Source organism: Kogia breviceps, chromosome 4, assembly GCF_026419965.1.
Source record: "Kogia breviceps isolate mKogBre1 chromosome 4, mKogBre1 haplotype 1, whole genome shotgun sequence".
In the NCBI taxonomy this organism is placed as follows: Eukaryota; Metazoa; Chordata; class Mammalia; order Artiodactyla; family Physeteridae; genus Kogia; species Kogia breviceps.
In genome coordinates this window covers 31779449-31804056 of record NC_081313.1, presented here as the reverse complement: position 1 = coordinate 31804056, position 24608 = coordinate 31779449, and the positions used below count along the sequence as shown (strand labels likewise).

General features: G+C 35.9%; 1 protein-coding gene across 12 annotated transcripts in view; it reads left to right on the top strand.

The window, feature by feature from the left end:
- RICTOR (RPTOR independent companion of MTOR complex 2) overlaps positions 1 to 24608 on the top strand; it is a 122430-nt gene that overhangs the window by 9996 nt on the left and 87826 nt on the right. For 11 of the 12 annotated variants that reach the window (XM_059060229.2, XM_059060227.2, XM_067030892.1 and 8 more), the window contains exon 3: positions 22686 to 22783. In XM_059060229.2, the coding sequence (XP_058916212.1) occupies positions 22686 to 22783 (98 nt within the window). Of the gene's footprint in view, positions 1 to 16475; positions 16523 to 22685; positions 22784 to 24608 lie in introns of those variants that run through there. The other variant, XM_067030897.1, reaches the window with a different exon arrangement.

The window sequence follows — 24608 nt, the reverse complement described above, 5'->3', positions numbered from 1 at the left end:
CTCATAATTCTGTGCAATACACTCCCTAACCTTCACCACACCACCATCACCACAACCCCTTCCCCCAAGAAAAAAGAAAAAGAAAAACTGACGGGAATAGAGTTGCAGAAAGAGTGAGAAGACTCCAGGTTGGAGGTTGGTGAGCTGTGAACTCGAACCTTTAGGTATACAGCAGTATCTGGGGTGGCAAGTGGAATATTGTGGAATGTTTTATTTAACACATGTGTTGTAGGTAAGATTTTAATCATATCTGTCACATAACATTAGTATAAAATCATGGTGATGGGATATTTGAATACAGATAGCTATTTCCTACCTTGTTAGAGTGACTTGTGGTTTTACTTTATAGGTTATAATTTCTAATGGTATTTTTGAATGTCAAAACTTGGTATAAAGCAAGTCGGATTAATTCTTATGTTGTATAAGATTTTGTATGTCATGTAAGAATAATTCTTAACATAAGATTTTATAACTTTTTAATGAGTTTAATTTTAGATTAGCATAGTCTTAAAAAAGTTTATATCACTTTTTATTTTTAATAAACCTTAAAATAGCCCGTTTCTCCTTTGTCAGGGGGGAATTCAGTGTTGTGTGTTCATGTTTCAACATTGTTTTGAATATTGAAGTGTATACTGTTACCTAGCATAAGGGAAGAAATTTTTCAAAATGCTGGTTAGTTTTCAAAAGGAAATTAAAAGATTAAGAGATTTGGATAAACAATGGCAGTTGCCTTTTGCTATGTTATTGTTTCTTGTAATAGTTATTTTGTTTTGTTAAAAAAGTTTAGATTTAATTTTTGAGTCCTAGGAAAAATTTTTTACTTATATCAGTAATTGTGTCTCTATTAAAAAAGTACCATAGGAAAAAGTGTAACTATATTTAAAGTAAGTAACTATATTACCACTAAATATTCACCTGGGGTACTTGAATATGAGTAGATTTGGGGCAGGATGTGTTTGTATAAATATTATTTCTATTTTTAAGCATATATGGAAGCCACTTTAAAAATTATTTTTTTACTTTTACTGTGCTGTAAAATACAAACTATATAACTGGACTTATTAACATTATATGGAAATATAGGGATAAATAGGTTGTGATTATGAGAAATTAAGGGGCTGTCAGTAACGTATACTAACTGTAGTGAATAAACTTGGTGATGATACATACTTAGAATTTTTATTGGTATCTTTTGGAGTGCTTGCTTTTGCATCCTGGTTGTTTTCCAGATAGGTGATTGCTTCATAGCATAATTCAAGGTAGGTGACGTATGACTTGATAAAGTTGTTATATATGTCTACAATATGGAGAGTAGGATTATATGTATAAAGATAGATATAGTAGGGTACTAATATGGACAAAATAACATTTAATAACATGCTAACTGCATGATACATAGTCTAACACTGTAAGTAAGGGCCTGAGCTTTGGAACCAGATAGATCTTGACCTTGCCTCTTAGAATTTTTTGTCTGGACGAGCTGCCTTTTCTAATTTATTTATTTTATTTTTGGCTGTGTTGGATCTTTGTTGCTGCGCGCGGGCTTTCTTTAGTTGCGGTGAGCGGGGGCTACTCTTTGTTGCGGTGCGTGGGCTTCTCATTGCGGTAGCTTCTCTTGTTGCGGAGCATGGGCTCTAGGCACGCGGGCTCTGTAGCTGTGCCTCGCGGGCTCTAGAGCGCAGGCTCAGTAGTTGTGGCACACGGGCTTAGTTGCTCCGTGGCATGTGGGGGTCTTCAGGGACCAGGGCTCGAACCCGTGTCCCCTGCATTGCCAGGCAGGTTCTTAACCACTGCGCCACCAGGGAAGCCCCAAGCTGCCTTTTCTGATCATGTTTCTCATCTCTGTTGGAGACAGTTGTTTGAGGAGTGATTGAAATGTTTGTAAAATATTTATTACAGTTTTGGCATGTTAGATATAAATAGATGTTAGGTGTTCTTTATGTGGTCAGTTAAAGGAGATGAGAGGAGGGGGAGATTAAGTGTGAGCTAGGAAAAATCGTTTCAGCGTTGAGTGAGTGAATGTGGTTAAATCAAGAGGAATAGGGCATGAGTAAAGGCATGAAATATTTTACTGAGAGCAGAATAAGAAAGATACAGAATTTTAGTATTCTTATTGGATTTGTAGGACAAGGGTATTGTAGAATAGAGAGCCTGTGGAGATGTTAGAACCTCCTTTTTTTGTTGTTAAAATATTTAATATAGTGAGAAAGCAGTAAATGTTATTTACATTTTTTAATTGAAAGAAAGCATAGATCCGAAAATTGTCATAAATGTACAGTTCTATGAAACTTGACAAATTGAGCACATGGATAATCACAACCCAGATGAAGAATCAGAATATTGCAGTACCCTAGGAGTTACCATTCTGTCTCCATCCAGGCACTGCTTCCCCCACCAAGGACACCGCTATTCTGACTTCTAATACCATAGATTAGTTTTGCCTGTTTTTGAACTTTATATAATTTTCTCCTACACTAAATATACCCTTTTGTATTTGACTTCAATGCCCAATATTATGTTGTATCACTGTGTTGTATGTAAAGTTAAAGTTATTTTAATCCAAGTCTGCTTATGTGTGTTAGGTATGTCATGATGTGTATGGATTTTTTTCATTTGGATGGGCAGTGGATTTATATGAGTGGTTAGAGTTTGGAATAATTACACTAATTCCAACTTAAAAAAACATTTAAAATCATTTTCTGAATATCTCTGTTTTTTCTCTTCAGCCTGACCTTTTAATGTTTTAGCCATGAACACATCTAGATAGGTGAATTTTTTTCTTTAATTTTTTTCATAATGACTATTTAAAGAAAAATTATAGATAATCAAATGATCACAAAGAGTTCAAAGCTACCAGTTAGAAAGTTGGAAAAACTAGAATTCCAATCCAATAAAAGTTTTGTGTTGACCTAATTAAATTGGTGGAATGGTTACGGAAATTGGCTTAGTATTTCTATGGAGAAAAAGGGAGGATGGTAAACAGTTCTTGGTCTTCACTGCAATAATCTCATGTGGAAGACATCATTAATAGTTTTAAAGTATCTTCGTGTGATTGTTTCTCCGTCTTTCCTTTGTTTTTTTCAATTTCTCTCATCGATTTGTATTTCTCTTATTCTATTTCTAGTCTTCTGGTGACTCTTCACATTTTTCTTTTCCCATACTTGATAGTGTTTTATATTCCTTGATTTAAAATAAATTTTAATTGTTAAGTTTTTTTTTAAATTAATCATTGAATTTTAGGTTTTTGTCTCCGAGTTGGTGATGCTTTGTTAGAAAAAGATTCAACTGCCCATCTCTTGGTATGCATATCCCCAAGAAATTAGAACTGAGTATTGCATAGGAAATTGGTTAAATACTTGACAGCAACTTGGCAACATGTGCTTAGCACAGATGAGTAAAATAAAGAGCATTTTACTTATTTCAATATGCAAAAGCAAGAGTAAATATAAAGTGAAACAAAAATATTCAACTATACTGAAGGTGAAGAAGTTTTGATGAAGTGCATTTTCTAAATGTTGGTAATTTTAAAGACATTAGTATTCACTCCATTTAAAATATTTTTATGCATCTACTCTTTGGAATTATGGAAAACAATGACTGGAATTCCCTGAAGGTGGGAACATTTAATAACCTTGGAATATCCTTGCTGATTCTGAGTCTAGACTGTTCAGTTCACTGAACAGATTTAAACTGAGTATGGATTATTAGCTCCCAAAAGAATACTTGTTTTGGGACTTCCCTGGTGGTGCAGTGCTGAAGAATCTGCCTGCCAATACAGGGGACACGGGTTCGAGCCCTGGTCCGGGAAGATCCCACATGCTGCAGAGCAACTAAGCCTGTGCACCACAACTACTGAGCCTGCGCTCTAAAGCCCATGAGCCACAACTACTGAGCCCGTGTGCTGCAAATACTGAAGCCCGCGCACCTGGAGCCCTTGCTCTGCAATAAGAGAAGCCACCGCAATGAGAAGCCCGCACACTGCAACAAAGAGTAGCCCCCATTCTCCACAACTAGAGAAAGCCCATGCGTAGCAGCGAAGACCCAACGCAGCCAAAAAAAAGGAAGAATACTTTTTTTTTTTTTTTTTTTTTTGTGGTACGCGGGCCCCTCACTGCTGCGGCCTCTCCCGTTGCGGAGCACAGGCTCCGGACGCGCAGGCTCAGCGGCCATGGCTCACGGGCCCAGCCGCTCCGCGGCATTTGGGATCTTCCCGGACCGGGGCACGAACCCTCGTCCCCTGAATCGGCAGGCGGACTCTCAACCACTGCGCCACCAGGGAAGCCCAGAATACTTGTTTTTAGTGGTGAATTTTGAGTGACTGCTTGTTTGATTCTATTAGAAATGGTAAAATTAAATCTATATTTTTAACCATCTTTTTCAGGATTATATTAGTTATTGCTCTTGTACCTACTGGTACATGATTTTTTTTTTCTAAATTATTTTAAATGATTTTTCCTAGCCTAGAGCTGAACTAGTGTGGTAAATTTTTTGCTGTCTAATATGATCAAAACTTGGTATAAAATGATATTTTGATTAGCAGAACATTTCAAATTGCGTAAAGGATTTATCAAATGTTGTTTTGTTTTAGCAGGCAATCTAGAAATTATATACTTCGAAGTAGATGTTGTTTTCCTTCTAAGCAGTCCTCTTGCAAGGGCATGTACTTGTTCTAGTGGTGATGTCACTGTTCAAAACATTTAAAAAATTCTGCTTCCAAAGATTATTAAAGCTTAAAATTTAGACTTTTAAATTGGTATTTGGTTTGTCCTTTGGGATGAATTGGAGTTCAGAAAACGGTTAAATATAAATTGGACTCGAATGTAGTGGCAATTCATTAACTCAGTGATTTATTCATTCATTAGTTTGAAAAGAATTCATGAAGCATCTGCTGTATTTTAGCACTGTACTGGAATATGTGTGAGAAGATAATTTTTCTAAAAAATATACAACCACTATATGTGATGACTGCCATTATAATCTAGTCCCTGGCTTCCTCACAACCATTGTCATTTCCTAACTCTTTTCCTTTTGTTCACTATATTTGGCAAAACAGCCTCCTTTTTATTCATTCCTACTCTTATTCTCTTTTCAGGAACTTCATACTTCTGTTACATTCTGTCTAGATTATTCTTCCCCTAATCTTGGGAGGCTTGCTCCCTCACTTTATTTAACTCTGTTCAAATATCACTTTATCAGTGAGGCCTTCTCTGATCATCTTATCTAAAGTAGCCCTCATCTCCATCACTTTCTATTCTTTTATATTGTTTTCTTCTGTAGCCCTTGTCACTGCTGCCAATTACTGTATTATTTGTCTGTCTCCCTGGAATGTAAGTTTTGTGAGGACAAGCATTTTGTGTTGTTTACCATTGTATCCCCAGAGCCTAGAACAGCTCCAGCACATTATATGTGATTGATAAGTCTTTATTGGCTGAATAAATGACTATCAAATGTGTGTTTAGCTTGAGGGCTCCAGGCCCATTTTTTCATGGCTTACTCAACATCTTAACAATGTAGTCATGTATATCAAGCTTTCTGTGTTTGATACTTAACTAATTATCTTACTATTCTAAAAATCTTTCTATATTTTCTATTTGGGTTTTAAGAGAATTACTTTAATGGGGCCATGTCACCCAGGAGGACACCCAGGAGACATTCTAGCCTCATTCTTTGTCCTTATTCTACACATCAAATCTGTGACCAGATAATAATGATTTTATCTCTGAAATACTGGTAAAATCTTTTTTCCATTTCTGTTGCCATGCCATTCTTGAGGCCTCATTTTCTTTCTTGGGTGATTGCATTGGCTTCATAACTACTATCCCTGTTCTCGTTCTATCCTTTCCCAATCTGCTCTCTTCATTCTAGCTAGAAACACATTTCTACAAAGTTAATCTTAATTTCCTCAGCTGGGTGGAATAATCTTCCTTCTTTGGGCTTCTATAGTATATTGTATGTTACCTTTCTTGTAATATTGTTATAATTTGTTCACTCCTGCCTCCCTCAGTCATAGTTGACAGATATTTACTTACCTTAACTGTGTACTGGGTACTGTTCTTTTGCTGGTGATTCAGTGGTGAAAAACATTGAATCTTTCCCCTGAGGAGTTTATGTTCTAGTAAGGAGAACACAGGTAGTAAACAGGCGAACACAGAATTTTAAGTGTGAATAAATGCTCTGAATAATGTAAAATTGGAGTATGTGAAAGAGAGTTGATAGGTGGTTAGGGGGTTGGTCAGAGAAAACTTCTCTGAGGCAGTGGTATTTAGTTGATCCAGGACTAATGGGGAGGCACCAAGTGAAGAAGTAGGGGGAAAGTCTTCAACAAGTAGAAGGAACATACAATATTGATCCAAAGTCCCAGAGATAGGGAAGAACCAGAGAAAGAAAGTGCTTGAGGAGAGGAAGAGTAGAGGATGTGAGACTAGAAGAGGTACGCAAGAAATAGTATAGTTGAAGTGTAAGTATTACATGAGAAAATTTGTTCAAAGACCCTAGCATAGTGTCTGGCAAGTGCTAGGGTGAAAACCCAGAAGGCAAATGTTATTAAATAAATAATAGTGATTTATTCATTCTTTTAATCATGGACATTTGGTTGGTTGTAGTTTTTTGCTCTTATAAACAATGATTTTATATATGGTCTTGTGCATGAATCCTGGTACTCATGTAAGTTACTCTAGGTTATATAACTTGGTGTAGAATTACTGCTAATATGAAAAAATATATGTATATCATAGCAATATGTAAGAGTTGCTCTTGATCCATACTTTAGTCAACACTTGGGATTATAAGACTTTCATTAAAAATATTTTATTACGAAAAATTTCAAACATACACATACACAGAGAAAAAATATAAGGAACACTCATGTATGCCTTATCCCACTTCAACTATTGTAAACATATGGGGCAGTCTTATTTCACGTGTATATCTTCCTCCTCCCTTTGTGGATAATTTTAAAGCAAATCCTAGGCAAGTATTGTTTAATTTGTAAATACATCAGTGTGTATTTCTAAAGGATAAGGACTTTTAAATATATAACTGTAATACTATTAGCACAACTAAGTAACAATAATTTCTTTATATCATTTAGTATTTAGTGTACAAATTTTCCTGATCATCTTACAGATATCATTCTGAGTCAGGATTCATACACAAGGTTCACACACTTTTTTTTTCCACACACTTTTAATTTTTTTAATATGTCTGTCACATTGCTTCTCTTTCTGCATAATCTGTCTTTTCAGTCTGTAGTATTTCTTTTGCTTTGGTCTGAAGCATCTTGAATAAAATGTGTTTAGATGGTTATTTGTCCTACTTTGAAATTCATTGGGCATCCTGATTATAAGTATTTTTCATGTTTTTGAACAATTTTGAAAAATTCTCAATCTGACTTTTTGAGTAGTGCATCTCCTGCATTTTTTCTTGTTTAGGAATTCTTATTAAATGCATGTTAGACTTTCTCATTATCTTTCTTGTTTTTTAAATTCTTTCATGTATTTTGTCTCCTTTTTTCTTGGGGAAAGATACATCTTCAGATGTATCTTTCAGTTCATTAGTTCTCCCCACAGCTGTGTTTATTCTGTTTATCCCCCCATTGAGTTTTTAAAATTTCAATCATGCTATTTTTATTTCAAGAAATTCTGCTTGGATGTTTGTAAATTTTGAATCATATTTTCAGTCCTTTCTTTCCTTTAAACCAGAAGCTTGCAAGTTATGGCCTACAAATTTTGCAAGTAAGGCTTACAGATGCTGCGTTTGTAAATAGTTTTATTGAGACATAGCAGTGCTCATTTAAGTATTGCCTACAGCTGCTTTGGTGCTACGGCTACTGAGTTTAGTTGCGAAAGAGACCTTATAGCTTTCAAAGCCTGAAATATTTAGTCTGACCCTTAATGGAACAAGTTTGCCAAACTCCCTGCTTTAGATGTATAAAACATAATTATTTCATTGTTTGTATTATGTATATGGTAATTCTAATATTTATAGTCTTAAGATTTTTTTGTTTATTGTTTCTGTTGACAGTGGCTTGTTTTCACATTTCCTTCTGTGTTTATGATTTTTGCTTGTGCACTTAAATTTTTTAGGTTACTCAAGACTAAGGGTGGCTACCTAGTTGGGTGGGTGGGTGCGTGGGTTGAGGTGGTGGTTGATGGTTGAATTTGCTTCTACTGCCCAGGAATATGGTATACCAAGGGCTACTTTAAATTAAAATTCTCACTTTGAGATTTTTTTGGGGATCATGCAAAAGAATATCTCTAGGTTCCAAAGACACCTGTGGTTGGCTTAGAAGCTCAGGGAAGTCTCTTTTTATTTGTTTTGTTTTTGTTTTCAGCTTTACCCAGAGATAATTTTCTTTGTTCTCTGCCCCTTTTGCATGAGTGTTCTTCTCAGTGTATCAGACTTTATGGCTGATGAATTCCTTGTCTTGCACTAGTGTGGGTAAGCCCACACTCCTCAAGTCATGCACTTAAGCTCTACAGCAGTGTTTCTCAAGCTCTGGTCTTGTTTTGGAGGTCCCCACAACCTCAGCAATTTGCTAGGAAGACTCATTATGGCAAAAGGATGCAAAGCAAAATTAGCAAAGAGGAAAGGTACATTGGGTGAAATCTGGGGAAATCCAGGCACAAGAGTCTAGTGTCTTCTCCCAGTGGGGTCACATAGGACATGCTTCATTCTCCCAGCAATGAATTGTGATAACACATGAAATATTGTCTACCAGGGAGGTTTGTTAGAGACTCAGCCCCAGGGTTTTTATTGAGGGCTTGAGAAGTAGGCAGCCTCTGCCTGGCAGGTAACAAAATTCCAGACTAACAGAATGAAAGCAGACTTTTGGCATAAACCATATTGTTTGCATAAATGGTTTAGGCCCAGTGAGCCACTGTTACCAGTTAGGGTGGTAGGAAACCTCTGCAAGTATTTTTCCGGATGTAAGCCAGTGACTGACCTGGTAAGCAGACCTTTTAAAGGAAAAGCAGTTAGGCCTGTTAGGTTAACGTTTTCTGCGTAAATGTACAAATGAAGCACCTGGGGATGTTGATTTAATGAAGAGTCAGATTGGGTAGGTATGGGAGGGCCCAAGATTCTGCATTTCTAACATGCTGCCAGGTAGTACCCATGTTGGTAGTTCACAGATGTACTTTAGTAGTCAGGTAGTTGCCCTGAAGGCCGGAAGTCCTTCTTTCCAATAGTATTTTTATCATAAACAATAAGTCTTTATTCTGAATTGGTAGAAAAGTTTTTTGTTGGGGGTTAAATTCTCTGTGCTGACAAACAAGTTTTTTTTTCCTGGAGGGATATGGTTTATTTCGTATTAAACTTTACCCAACTTGAATAAGGAGATCTAAATTTATACTTCAATATTGGCATATTTTGTGTCATTGGGACAATGGAAAAAGTGACAGTTTCAATGACTCTGTTGTAGAAAAGAATGAAGGATCTGGACTGTTGGTAATATTAATTGTACAGACCCACAATCTCTTATCCACAATTTTGAAAAACCAAAAACCCTGAAAATGAAAGCTGTTTTTCGGAAATAATGTGACCTGACAAAACCTAACCTGACCTAAACTCATTTGGCAGCAAAACCTGACCAGAATGTATATTATCTCAGTGTGTCTCCTCACATGTTTTATCTAAAAAATATTACTGTATGTGAATATGTAATACTGCCCCTAACCTTGTTGAGATTGTTAAATCTGTGGTAAAATTAAAATTTAAAAAGTTTGAATTCTTAAACCTGTCTAACCCCAGCATGTCCAATGAAGGATCATCTGAAGGTCATATAGTAGAAGTATGGAAAGAATTATGTTTAAAAGCACTATCAGAATGCATAAGTAAATATAAAAATATTAGCAGTTAGGGTGGATCATATTCAGACCTCCTGTTCATGCAAGATATAACCAAAGAAATGCATTATATTGTTATATTTATAATAGTTCAGAGCTTTTAAAGGTTAGAATTCAAGCAGCATTTGTAAATTTACTTTTAGATTTTGATTATTGGTGTTAATGCAGTTATTTATGCATGCCCAAGTGGAGTGTACAGAAGAATAACAAGTAGTAAATTTGTAACTAGAGGACTTGTTTGCACTTGAATTACACAGATCAATTGTGTATTGTGGCATTTTTGCACAATTAAGATCATCATTGCCCACGGTTCATGAAAAAGCTTAATTTATCATGTCTTTCCCATATGCATGGGACTCCAGATTAGTCAATATGTTTTTTTTTTTTTTTTTTTTTTTTGCGGTATGCGGGCCTCTCACTGCTGTGGCCTCTCCCGTTGCGGAGCACAGGCTCCGGACGCACAGGCTCAGCGGCCATGGCTCACGGGCTTAGTTGCTCCGCGGCATGTGGGATCTTCCCGGACCAGGGCACGAACCCGCGTCCCCCGCATCGGCAGGCGGATTCTCAACCACTGCGCCACCAGGGAAGCCCAGTCAATATGTTTTTGTCTTGATAATTTTAGGTGAGGTGTGTCTTTGGTATATATAACCATGAAAACATAAACAATGCTAAATACGGCAATATCAGCAAGGCACTGATTCAGAACTTAGTAGTATTATAAAAATAAGATACTATTGTGATATAGTCTATAGAAGAGGTGCTGAAGATACATATTCTAAGATGTCTCAATGATGTTTGTTGACTACCTGAATGTAATTTTCTAGTTCAGACAATATTACTATTGCCTAAAGAAGGAAATTTTGGAAAGCTTTTTTTTTTTTCCTTAAAAGATGAATTAATTTGATTACAGGACATACTGAATTCAAAGTAGACAGGCCACCAAACATAAAAACAGAGGTTTTTTTCTTTAATTGAAGATAAAATGTAGAATTGAAATTTTGAGGCATTGTGTTGAATTTGTTAGAGTTATGGAGACAGAGAAAAGAGAAACCTGAGAACTTTAGGTAATATTAAAGAGTATAAAATAGGAGGAGGGAATACAGACCTTTAAGAGAAGTACACAAGGAACAGTGAAAAATAGGTATGAAGAGGACCAAGACAGTGTAATTATAGCAACCAAGGGAGAGAAGGTGGATTTGGTTAGCATTGGCCAGTAGTTCTATAATGGAAAAGTCAGGGAGTTTGAAAAGCTGAGAAAAAGCCTTTGTATTGGGCAAATAGTAAACTCGTAGAGAACAACTTTAGTGGAATGGTGGCCTAGATACCTGATGGGTAGAATTTAGAAGATGAGGTAAGAATTAATTAACTTGAGCCTCAGAGAGATTTGGTAGAAGAAAGATGTAATGTCACTTCAAAAAATGGGAAACATTGGGGAGAAGCATTTTTTTTTTTTGAAGATGGGTAAAAGCTAATGAGAGACTTAGGTCAATGAGAAATAGTGAATAATTAAATGATGGAAGTACTGGAATTAGGCAGTAAGATGTAGAACCAAGAATACAAATGGAAAGGTTAGAAAATAACATTGTAATTGCATTTTTCAGATTTCTAACCCACACTCAAATTGTGTCTTGCAGCCAAAGTGTATTTGTACCCTTTGCTCCTTTATTAGTTTCTAAGAGGGAAGTCCTTAATTACATTCATAGAAGCCACCTGTCAGACAAGTGATCTGAACTATAGTCATGTTTCATGAAAAACATGAAAGTAGCTGTACAAGCAAAATGTACAACTAACTTTGTAAATAAATCTAATAGGCTGGGTGTATATAACAATTAATTGCCTCAGCTTTTAGGCACAGCTGTTCAGTTCTTTTACAGGGTTCATTTACATAGTGAATTGTTTCAGAGAGAAACAGAATTTTTCTCTTACAATGAAAGATTTCTAATTAGGGGACTGTGGAAGCCTAATGATTTAATAGATTAAGACATAGAAGTTTTAGCAGAACATCCAGTGATTGTAATGTTTATATAGTAATTGCTTTTAGTTATTTTTACTAATATTAGAAAATGTTCTAATTGCAGACAGTACTTTTCATACTGTTTTTCTGCAGAAAAATAGCATTAAAATAAATGCCATGACAAAGATTCTTTGAATCTTTTCTGTAGCCTGGTGAATGGCCTTTGTGTATTCTTTGTATATACTTGTGTATATTTTGTACATGTGTACAAAGTAAAAGTGCTTTGTGAATTTGGTTACAGTTCTGTACTACAGTTATCTCATAAGTGTTATAAGCCCAAGCATTCTACTGATCTCTAATTTTATTGCGAAAAAGGGAAAGAGATGAACTCTTAAGAAAGCACTTCATATTTTTTTTTCCTAACAAGCAGTTCTTCATTTTCCATCACAAACATCTAAGCCAGCTTTACCAGAAAAATCTTTAAAAATTCACAAATTACTTACCATGTAAAAACAGATAATGATGGAATGATTAGAGGATTATTAGGTAAATAGTTAGACTTTAGTTCTTTATCTAACTAGTACAGCTTGGGGACATGATTTCTAGTGCTGGTATGAATGTAAATATCAATATAATGCTTGGAGGGAAGGGGTGTGTAGATAAGGATCAGGAAGGTGATTTTCTGAAGGTAGATGGCAGGCTCAAATTTCTAGCTTTTCTAGACATTGTCATTTAAAATTTTTATATTTGACAAATTTGAATGGGTCATGGCAGTTACATTGCTAATTATATTAAATAGGTATGTTCTTACCTTAGAAGGTGAGATTCCTTTTCAAAGCAATAGAAAGACGTTACTTACGGTTAGGTTTTAGGGGAGTAAATTTGTTTTGGTCCTCAGAATTTGAAAAATAGATACATTAAAGCAGTGTGATCTTTCTTATTTGCTCCTCTTTTATATATATCTCTACTACAGTTACTGTTATTATAATCATAAGACAGTATTTCCATTGTAAATTCTTGTGTTTTAATATTCACACTGTGACCTGGGGCATTCAATAAATTTTTTTGGGGGGTGGTTACTGTGTGTCAAACATCATGCTAGGTATTAGGATGACACCATAATGGTGAACCAAAGCCGACTTATGGGGAGATAAATGTCAACCAATCATACAAGTAAATGTATAATTGCAAACTGGTATGTACACTGAAGATACATTCTCCTTTGAAAGGCAGAACAGTATAATGAGGTAGACTGTAGGGCGATTGCATTTTGGGGAGTGAGATAGACTCTAGAGTCAGATTGCTTAGGTTCAAATCTTATTACCATGTCTGGTATTTGTGTGACTTCAGGCAAGTGAATTAATGTCTCTAAGACTCATTTTTTCACATGAGGATGATAATAATAGCACCTACCTTCTATGGTTCATACGGAGATTAAAACAGATTTTTCATGGAAAAATATTAGCACAGTATATCGTAGCATATAATGTACTAATAGTTATTATTTTAGTGTCCATGGATATTATTTCACATTGTAATATATTCTTATTTGAAAATGATACAGAAGCATATTTCATAGAGTAGATCTTACCTGTTCTTCAAAAGTTCAGATCAGATGAATCCAAAGGGATATCAGAATCTAGTTACATGACATTGTGGTAGTCTTTATAGCATGTTTCAAATTTCAGTGTGCATAAGAATGACTGGGGTGCCTCCTACAAATGATACAAATGTGGGTCACTTTCCAGGCATACTGATTCTGGAATCAGTATTTCTTATAATTCATGTATTTGTTAGAAACACAGGTTTGAAAACCACTGGTCTGTAAGTCTGTTTCCAATGCAGGCCAAATAGTCAATTATTTTGTCTCATCATTTTAAGGTATAACATGTAAGGTGTTTTTTGTTATTTTTGGTGCATATGCTTACTACAAATGGTAAAAAAAAAAAAAAAATTCCCCTAAATCTATACTTGCTCTAGGATTACTTATTAGTAAATAGTGTCATACATCAGTATATCCAATCTAGAAACCTGGATTCATCCTTGATTCCTCCTTCTACCTTTCCTTCCAGCTCTAATCCATTATTGATGAAGTTTCTTGGATGGAAGGTTTTTGTAACCTCCATTTAAACTTGCCTTTCTTCTCCCCTACAGTCTTTCTAAAACACAGAGCTGTTCATGTCATCCACTTGCATAAATGTCTTCCTTAATAATTATCCATTGCCCAAAGATGTCTAAATTTCTTAGTATATCTTATAAGGCCATTGGAATGCAGCTCCACTTTCCTATATTTCCTATCATCTTGTTTTCTGGGAATATTGAATTTCTTGCCATTCCTTGAGAAAATACCATATTTTTTTTCGTGTTTACTTGTTGTGTACATTTTGCTTTTTCCTATCGTATATGCCTAGAAGACTTATTGCTTATGGTCAAGAATCAGTTCCCATGTCAATCCATCCCCAAATAACTGTCTCACTCTCTTGCTCAGTCTTTCTTACCCAGTGTTTATTGAGCACCCACCATGTGCCTGGCATTGTTTCCAGGCCAAGGATGCATGTGTGAACAAGACAGTTTTCCTGTCTTCACTTGTCATACAGTCTAAGTGAAGTCTCTATCAAACACCCTCCTTTTATCTTATTCTCATAGTATTACTATGAAGTGTTTTATATTCCTCTATTCCCATTTAATTTTGATCTCCAGGGCTGAGACTGTATCTTGTATTTATTAATATTCCTCACCTAAGCATTTGGCACAGTATATGGCTTCTGGTGAGCCCTGAAATGTACAGTTGAATAAAACTTAGGAATCTAAATATAAAGCTACTCCCAGGATAGATCAAAACTATATAGGAGACATTTGTACTTTTAGTTATATAAGTAATAAAATGACTAAATACAATCTAGAGGGAAAACCTATGTTCCCACTGTACTGTCCCCACTATAGAATATCATTGTTATTTTATTCTTTACAGAAAATATTTAAGGAAAATTGGGAGGAATATTCTGTCACTTGAAACTTATAAAAGTATTTTAAGCCATTTATATCAATTTGTGATTTATTCAAAATAATGATTTGAAATAAAGATTATAGACAGTATTCTAATTATTGATATTATATATCCATACAACTTTTAATAGAAGTTCTGTTCAAGTGAATTATTAACTATTTCCAGCTGACTTTATTTTTAATGTTTTATGCCTAGGTCAGTCCTGGTCTGTATCTTACAGTTATGTAATGACATGCTTGTAATAAAGCAATTAAAGACATGGTTTTGTTCCTAGAATTTTTAAACGATCACATCAGTGAACTGGTAGATGTCACTTGTTTAATTTATCCAGTCAAAGGTACAAATGAGAAGCCTCAAGAAGGACATTTCTGCCACCCCCCATTAGTGTTTTTATCTTTTTCCCTTGAAATCATTCAAAATGAGCAATTCTTTGGGATTATAGAAAAAAAACCCATATATTTGTAAAAATAGAAAGACGAATGTATAAAATGAGGTAATTTTAAATCCAAAATTGAAGTGGAGAAAAAGAGATCCGAACCCCTGGGTCACTGGGAAGACAATCTTAAAATGTTGCAGATCAGCAGAAGCTGCCTTAACCTCTTCTTACAAAATTGTATTGATAAGAGTAGGACACTGGAACAGGAACCCAAACAAAACTATTCTCTTCCAGCCTTTGGGAAAAGGAGATAGAGAAAAGATCTAGTTGTAAGAAAATTTTACAAACAGGCGTTGAATTTTAACTGTCTACACTTATGGTGGTCATGTCATTTATAATACAACCTGGGATACTTTGGGGAATGGAAGGAGGTGGTATTAATAATTACACTGGCACAATAGGTATAAGTTAGAACCTAGGCAGTTGAGATACGTGTTCTGTCATAACTGCTGCAATAGTGGTATGAAGAATGTATCATGAGAACATAAAGAAGGGAGCTTGTAGGTTAAGGAAAACCTTTACACATCTGAGTAAGACTTCTGAAGGGTGAGGATTTCCTCCAAATTGGGTAGGGAAACAAAGGGCATGCCAGGCTGAGGAAACCTAGTGCCATCTTGCTGTCTGTGTAGTCTTGCCTCTGTACGCAACATTCACTCTCAAGAGGTGCTTCATGTCCATCATTCTTCTAAAGTAGCCCTACGAAAGCGTTCAGTTTTTAGTATAATAAGCCTAACATTTAAGAAAGTTATAACAAAACTGATTTACTTGCAGTAGTAATTGATAGGTTTTCCTTGCCTATCTCTACTACAGTATTTATATTTAAAATACACCAATGATTAAAAAGGTTATCTGCTACAGTTGCTTGAGAGGAAAAATTATTATTTTCAGTATGTGAGGGTAGATAATACTTGTTCTGCATTCCAGATTGTTACACCAGAACAAATCGATGAAAATTACAGAGGGACAGAGTTTGGCATCAGTATGAGACAATATTCGACTGCTCTATCAAAGATGGCATAGGCTCTCTTAGGAAGTTTTGAGTTCCTCTGCATTAGAGGTAAAAGGAAGGCCCTTTTTCCAGGATGCTATCATTGGGATAGATCCTTTCCCTACTAAATTATATAACTCTTTGATATTAATAATTGTTAGAATTTCAGGAAATGTTAGAGAGTTTGAAGCGGTGCTTCCTAACCTTTGGACCTGTGGGTAATGGTGAGAAGGTGTACTCCCAGTGTCACTGCTGGTAGAGGAGACAAGATTTGCCGCTGGCTTTTACAGAGGTAATACCAACTATAGTTATGCCATATACTTTTAATCCTTTATGTCTGCTCACAGTAATCATAGATAATATTAAATATATAATTAAATACATATCCAATTTATGTAGTCTTGTTTAATTTTGTTAAATTCTTATGCACCCAACTTTTCTAGCTTGTTGCTTATTAGCATTTGTTCATGTATATTCACAAATAAATCACAGAAAATATTGCTCAACTCTGCTCCCACTCCTAATTTGTCTGACATTTTCAAGAAGGCAAATAAGACAATAAAAGTTTTACTTCAAAAATGAACAAATCCTGGATCATAAAAGTAATGCACGGGACTTCCCTGGTGGCACAGTGGTTAAGAATCCGCCTGCCAATGCAGGGGACACGGGTTCGATCCCTGGTCTGGGAAGATCCCACATGCCGCGGAGCAACTAACCCCGTGCGCCACAACTACTGAGCCTGCGCTCTAGAGCCCACAAGCCACAACTACTGAAGCCCGTGTGCCTAGAGCCTGTGCTCCACAACAAGAGAAGCCACCGCAATGAGAAGCCTGTGCACCGCAACGAAGAGTAGCCCCCGCGCGCTGCAACTAGAGAAAGCCCACGCACAGCAACAAAGACCCAACGCAGCCAAAAATAAATAAAATAAATTTATTTTAAAAAATTAAAAAAATAAAAGTAATGCACTAAAACATGTAACAAAAATTCATTAATGTAGACACACTAATATGTGAATTAACCATTTGCCTGGGCTAGCCACATAACTTTCACATGATTGATCGATAAAAATTGTTTTTGCTAAGCAAATAACTAATTTTAATTATAGTTGCTACTATTTATTGAATATCTGTTCTGGGCTAGGCACTGTGCTAAAAGTAAGTTGCACCTCACACTTTGCAACAATGCCTTCAAGGTTAGGTAATTAGTATATTCAGTATAGGTATGAGAAAATGGATGCCTGTCAGGTTTAGTGACTTAGTCTAAGGCTACATGGTTTGTAGGTGATTAATCTAGATTTGAATCCAGTTCTTTTTTTATTTCAGAGTTGTTCTTTCTGTTATTCCAAAATAGATGTATGCCAGTAGTTTTTGGTCATTAATTTACTATCTGTAGTTGAAACTAACTTTATTTAAAAATCAATTTTATGTTGTATATTTTTTGACAGATAAAGCTATTAATATGATTTATTGCAGCGTGTTACAAAGCAGTATATATTGAAAACATTTTAAAATAAATGCATGTTTACTCACATATATAAACATATACGTGTGTGCGTGTGCATATGTGCACATACATGGAGAATTAAGCTAAAGGGGGAAAGAATATGTTTATGTGTGTATTATGTCTGTAGATATATAGAGGTATAGATGAAAGGTTTCTTTACTGTAGTTTTCTCTTGGTGGTTTTCTGTATGTATATTTGTATCTATGTATACATGTATGTGCTTATATAATATTAAATTGCTGGATATTGACTATAGTTATTCCATTACCTCCAGAAAGAGTCACTGGGAACACTCATAGGACTTACACAATAAGAGGAAAAGAGCAACTGTAATTTTAGCAGTTCTTTTGTGTTTTGCTTCCTTGCATTTGAATGGTTGGCCATCATTGCCAGCTAGCCACAATTTTTTTTTCTCTTTTTCCTAGCCACATTTCCCCTGCCCCCCTGTCTTTTTCTCTTAATGCAGCTCTGGGGTAAACTACTGGGTTTCAGAGAAATCCTAGTGGATTATCTCATTTGTGCTTTACATCAGTACTTCTCACATAGCACAGTTTTGGAGAGGCTGAACTGGAAACATTAAGTGAGAATAGAAAGAAATAAAGAGAGGTAAACCTCTCCTTAAAGTCTCTCTCCTTAAAGTCTCTCCCCCATCCCCGTCACCCACAACCCCCCCCCCCCCCCGCAGTCAATAGAAAGCACACTGATCTTAGCTTGCTCATATAGTTTAAGTTCTGACTGTCTAGCATAGGAGTTGGCAGTCTACAGCTCATGAGGCCAGGTCTGTTTTACTGAAACGTAGCCACATTCATTTACTTATGTATTTTCTACTATTGCTTTCTTGGTTACAACAGAGTTGAGGTTACAACAGAAGAAGAGACTTTATGGCCTAAAATACTTACTGTCTGGGCCTTTTTTAATTAAAAAGTTTGTATACTCCCAATCTAGCATGTAAGGAAGAAACCAGGGACTTCTTATTTCATTACCAGGGGAACTTTACCCTAATATTTCTAGTTAGAGTTCCTCATAGGAACATTGTAGCACATGAGCATTACATAGTATTTCATGTCTAAAATGGCCATGAATACTATTTTTGAATTGGTCTGAGAAGTAACATAGTTTCTGGGAGGAAACATGTTCTGTCTTTCAGGAAATATATTACGAAGAAACTTTGAAATTCTTCCATATTACAATTCTAGTTGGGGGTTCCTGGTAATTAATTATATAAAAGTGAAAGAGGTAAAGAGGGCAAAGAAGAAGAAAGGCTGATTCATTTTGATTTGGATTGACAACACCACCTGCATTGTATGTTAGGTTCATTTTATGTCATTATTCATCAGGCAAACATTTGACCCAATATTGGCTTCTCACCACCTGTCAATTTTCATATTGTGTGCATAGGGGTTTTTGTTGTTGTTGTTTATCAGTTTTCTTCCATTTGTATGTAAGGTCCAGTAAGGAATGATCTGTCTTGCTCATTGATGTATTTTCCCAGTACCTAAAACAGTACCTGACCATATAGGTGTTCAATTAATGTTTCTTGAACGAATGAACTCAGACTCGAGATTTTATTTTTGTCACAAAATTGTGGCTTTTCAAAAATGTCTGCAATCAGTTTGTACTTGGAAAATAGGCAATAATTAGAAATATGCAAGCCTTTGTGAAGAATATATCTTCAGCCTAATCATCTTAACTGTTAGTCCTATCACATTGCATAGTAGTAACTGTGTCCTCACGTTAGCGAAACTGTTTTATGCCTGACAATTTAATTATAAATTGATGTAAAATGGTTAGGTTATATATTTCCATTAGGTGGATTTCACACTTTCTTTAAAGATCCTTAACTCTGGTTTTGCAATCTACTGTAGGTTCTGAATTACTGTAAGAGTTGTTATAAAAATTGTATTAAGTTCGCAAGTATAGTTAAATCATTTAAAAATCATTGGCTTACTCATAATTTTTCATCCTTAATGTCTCCAAACAGATACCATTTATAACAAAAAGATATTACTGAATACTAGCAGTGATCTATTCATGGTCCCTTGCAGTTTTAATGAGCTCTGATCCCACCCAGTGGTGAGCTATTTTCATTCCATATTTAAGGCAGCCTAAAAGAGTCACTAATTTTAAAGACATACCCTAAACCATTTAAAAGTAGATTGAATTTCATTGGAGTTTAAAAAAAAAATCCAAAATTTGTAGGAAATGCTCAAATCAAATGAATGATCTGAGTATGTAGTAATTTCAAAGTGATTGGAAATAACTGGGTTATGTAATATGCTTAGTGGTTTGACACTAACCAATTTGTGGTTGTCATGGCTTACACTGAGTATAACAGAATGGCGGGATGTAGGCAGATGCAAGCTAAATTTATAGAACGATGTGACCAGTTTCATTTGCTGAGGAAAAGAATGATTCAAAACAAATAGCCCCTTAGTTCTGTGTTAACATCTAAAATAAATATCTCAAAGGAAGGCATAATGGCTCTTAAACTAAAATATCAGTAATGTGACAGGTTTTTTTTCTTCCTTAGATTGTGCTTTTGTTTAAAGCAAATAGGATGCTGAATATATTAATAGAAAAATAGCTTGAGGAATATTGACACTCTATTCCAGGGGTTGGCAGACTACCAACCGCAGGGCAATTTCTGGCTTTGGCCCGTTTTTGTAAAACAAGTGAGCTAAGGGCTTCCCTGGTGGCGCAGTAGTTGAGAGTCCGCCTGCCGATGCAGGGCACGCAGGTTCGTGCCCCGGTCCAGGGAATAAAAGAAGTGAGCTAAGAATGGTTTTTACATTTTAAAAGCTTTTTTTTTCTTTCACTATTTTTTTTTTTGAAATAATCTCACACAAGGTCATTAATCACTGCATAGTGCCCTGTTATATAGATGAGCCTTTAAAAAAAAATTATTTTTACCTGCTGCATTGAGTCTTAGTTGCGGCACATGGGATCTTCATAGCACGCAGGCTTCCCTGTAGTTGCGGCGTGTGGGCTCTAGAGTCCATGGGCTCTCTAGTTGTGGTGTGCGGGCTCTTTGTTGCGGCGCATGGTCTACTATCTAGTTGCGGTGCACAGGGCTCTCTAGTTGTGGTGCGTGGGATCTAGAGCATGCAGGCTTAGTTGCCCTGTGGCATCTTAGTTCCCCAGGGACCAGGGATCGAACCCATGTCCCCTGCACTGGAAGGTGGATTCTTGACCACTAGACCACCAGGGAAGTCCCTCTTTCAGTATTTTAAAGATGTTACTCCACTGTCTTCTCATTTGCCTGTTTTTCACGAGAAATTTGTCATTCTTCTTATTCCTCTGTAAGTAACTTGTCTTTTTTTTATCTGGTCGCTTTTAAGACTTTTCTCTACCAGTGGTTTTGAGCAATTTGATTATGATGTGCCTTGGTCGAGTTTTGGTCTTGTTTCTTGTGCTTGGGGTTGATTGAGCTTATTGGATTTATTGGCTTATTTTGATCAAATTTGGAAAGTTTTCATCTATTATTTCTTCAATTCTTCTGTCACCTAATTTTTTCCTTTGAGGACTCCAGTTACACATATTGTAATTGTGTTAGGCTGCTTGAAGCTCCATAGTTCACTGATAGTCTTTTCATTTATTTTTTGTTTCCTTTGTATTACATTTTGGATAATTTTTATTGCTTTGTCTTCAAATTCATAATTCTTAATTTCTATAAAAGCCATTATGCTTTTATTCCCATCCAGTATATTTACATCTGAGACGTTGTAGTTTTCATCTCCAGAAATTCAATTTGAGTGCTTTTTACACTTTTCATGCCTCTCCCTAAGTTTTTGAACATATAGACTACAGTTATAAAAACTGTTTTAATGTCCTTTTCTGCTGATTCTAACAGTTCAGTTTTGGGTCATTTTCAGTTGATTAATTTTTCTGCTTACTATGAGTCATAGTATGACTTTGCTTCTTTGTATGTCTGATGATATTTGGATGCTAATCATTGAAATTTTGCTTCATTAGGTGTTCCCTAGTTTTTCTGTTCTTATGATTCTTCTAGAGCTTTGGTCTGAGACACATTTTAGTCACTTGGAAACAGTTTAATTCTTTCAAATCTTGCTTTGGAGATTTGTTAGGTGGGATCAAAGAAATGTTTAGTCTATATCTGATTGTTCCCCACCACTAAGCCAAGACTTTTCTGAATGCTCTAACCAATGCCCCATGCACTATTAAGGTTTTCAATATGGCCACTAGGAACAAGCACTGTTCCCTGTCCTGTGTGAACACAAGGTACTCATCCCTTTAATGCTTTCGAGTGGTAATTTCCTCACAAACGTGCACCAATCGTTGCTATATTGACTACATAAGGGATCCCTTTTCAGATGTCCAGTGTTGTCTCTCTGTGCAGTGCTCTCTTCTCTAACACTTTTTGGTCTCCTTGAACTCTGAGCTCTGTCTTTTCAACTCAGACAGTTTGTCTGGGTTTCTCCTCTCAGCACCAAGGCCTGGAAACTCTCTAAAGACAGTAAGCTGGGGCAGTTGTAGAGCATGCTTGTTTATTTCTCATTTCTCAGGGATTATTTTTCTTTACTTCTTGATGTCCAGTGTCTTGAACTATCATTTTATATATTCTGTTCAGTTTTTTGGTTGATTCAAATAGGACAGTATTTTTGGTGCCTGTTACTATTGTGTCAGTACATTGTGGCCAGAAGTGAAAGTTGTGCTTGGGGTTGGGGTTGAAATTTAAGAATGAGTGGTTGAATAATTCCAGGTGATGATACACAGAGTTGCACCATAGGTATAAGTGGAGTAGAGATGTGAAGGTCATTCAGTGAGTCATCCACATACTTAGAAGTCTCCTAAGTAGATAGATTTGAGAGAGAGTGTAACACTTTAAAGAAACCAAGAGCCAAAGTTGTGACTTTTTAATACTACACGGTTTGTGTGTTTGGTTAAGAAAATACTCTTTTAAAACTATGTTAAATTTCTTTTGTCTGTTCTAGAACCTTCTGATAACTTAAGGGAGATTCTCCAAAATGTGGCCAAATTGCAAGGAGTATCAAATATGAGAAAGCTAGGCCATCTGAATAACTTTACTAAGGTAAGTAACTTCATTCTTTATATTACCATCGTAAATTCTTTTTTCCTTATTGTACTTAATCAGATGCTTCTTAACCACCATTAACAAGAAATTCTTGACTATTCCTTCAGTATTAGTGCTTTCCTCTGCTGCTTCTCATGGATTTTTGTCATACGTTTTTAAATTTAAAAGTATATTTGAATAATGGAAGCATTATATGCTTGTTGTAAAAAAATTGGTAGGTTCAGAAGTGAATAAAGAAAAAAAAGCACTGAGAAGTCCATAATTCAGTCTCCACTATTATTCACAGAAGGATGTATTTCTTTTGCCTTTTAATATTCATTTTTATGTGATACGATAGGATAAATATGTACATAAGTACGTGTGTGTTGCTTTTCATAGGTGTAATAATTTCCAGAGAAATATTACAACTTCCTCTCTCTTTCCCTAATGCTCTATTCCCATTATCTGGATCTCAGTTAGAGCTCAAGATAAATGTAGGGGCCCTTTTCCCAGGTAAATATTGACTTGATCTCTGTTAGCAGCCAAGATTCCCAAGTTTGATAGATGGATTGGTGTGCTTTTGAGCCTGGTAATGCTGGACAGCCAACTCTTGGAAACACTAAAATGCCTGTTATTTGAGGTGATGCCATAAATAGAGAGCAAAATGCCTTCTTTGGGAAAGTTTTCTTTCCCTTTTTAGTTTACTAAATATAAACTGTTATACATTTTATTTTTTTATTTTTAAATTTTTGTTGAAGTAGAGTTGATATATAATGTCATGTTAGTTTCAGGTGTGCAGCACAGTGGTTCAGATTACATGTATATGCATACACATATATATGTATTCTTTTTCAGATTCTTTTCACTTATAGGCTATTACAAAATACTGAGTATAGTTCCCTGTTGTACATTTTTTTTTTTTTTTCCCCCCCCGGTACGCGGGCCTCTTACTGTTGTGGCCTCTCCCGTTGCGGAGCGCAGGCTGCGGACGCGTAGGCTCAGCGGCCATGGCTCACGGGCCCAGCTGCTCGGGGGCATGTGGGATCTTCCCAGACCGGGGCACGAACCGGTGTCCCCTGCATCAGCAGGCGGACTCTCAACCACTGCGCCACCAGGGAAGCCCTGTACATTTTAAATGTAGGAATAATTGTTTGTTCTAACCCCTTACTACTCAAAGTGTGATCCATAGACCAGCAGCATTGGTGTCACCTTGGAGCTTGTTTGATATGTACAGTTTTTGACCCCACCCCAGACCTACCGAACGAGAATCTACATTTTAATGAATATCTCAGGTGAATTTGGGTGTACATTAAAGTTTGAGCGGCACTGTTTTAATCCTTCCTAAATGTTCAATTCTTTGCTACCTGGTAGTTGGACTGTGGCTTGGATTTGATTTTATTTCATAGAAATAGAAGAGGACGAGAATATAGTCACTATGTAACCAAGTTGTTTTTTTCAATATGGTGTTGTGTGATAAATATTTACAAAATAGATTAGTTTTTTTTCTTTTCATAGTTAGGGAAACATACATATGCATTTATTTTTTTTAGTGAAACTTTGAAATATTCTGGCATTTTATTTTTATATAACAGATGAGAAAATTATTTTGTATGAGGGATGGCAAAGTGATTTTTTTAAAAACAGTTTTCAAAAACACTGAATGAGTGCTTGTGAAGGGGTTTTCAAAAATATCCCTGTGACACAGACCTACTAGAGAATGGACTTGAGCGTACAGGGAGGGGGAAGGGTAAGCTGGGACGAATTGAGCGAGTGCCATGGACATATATACACTACCAACTTAAAATAGATAGTGGGAAGCAGCCGCATAGCACAGGGAGATCAG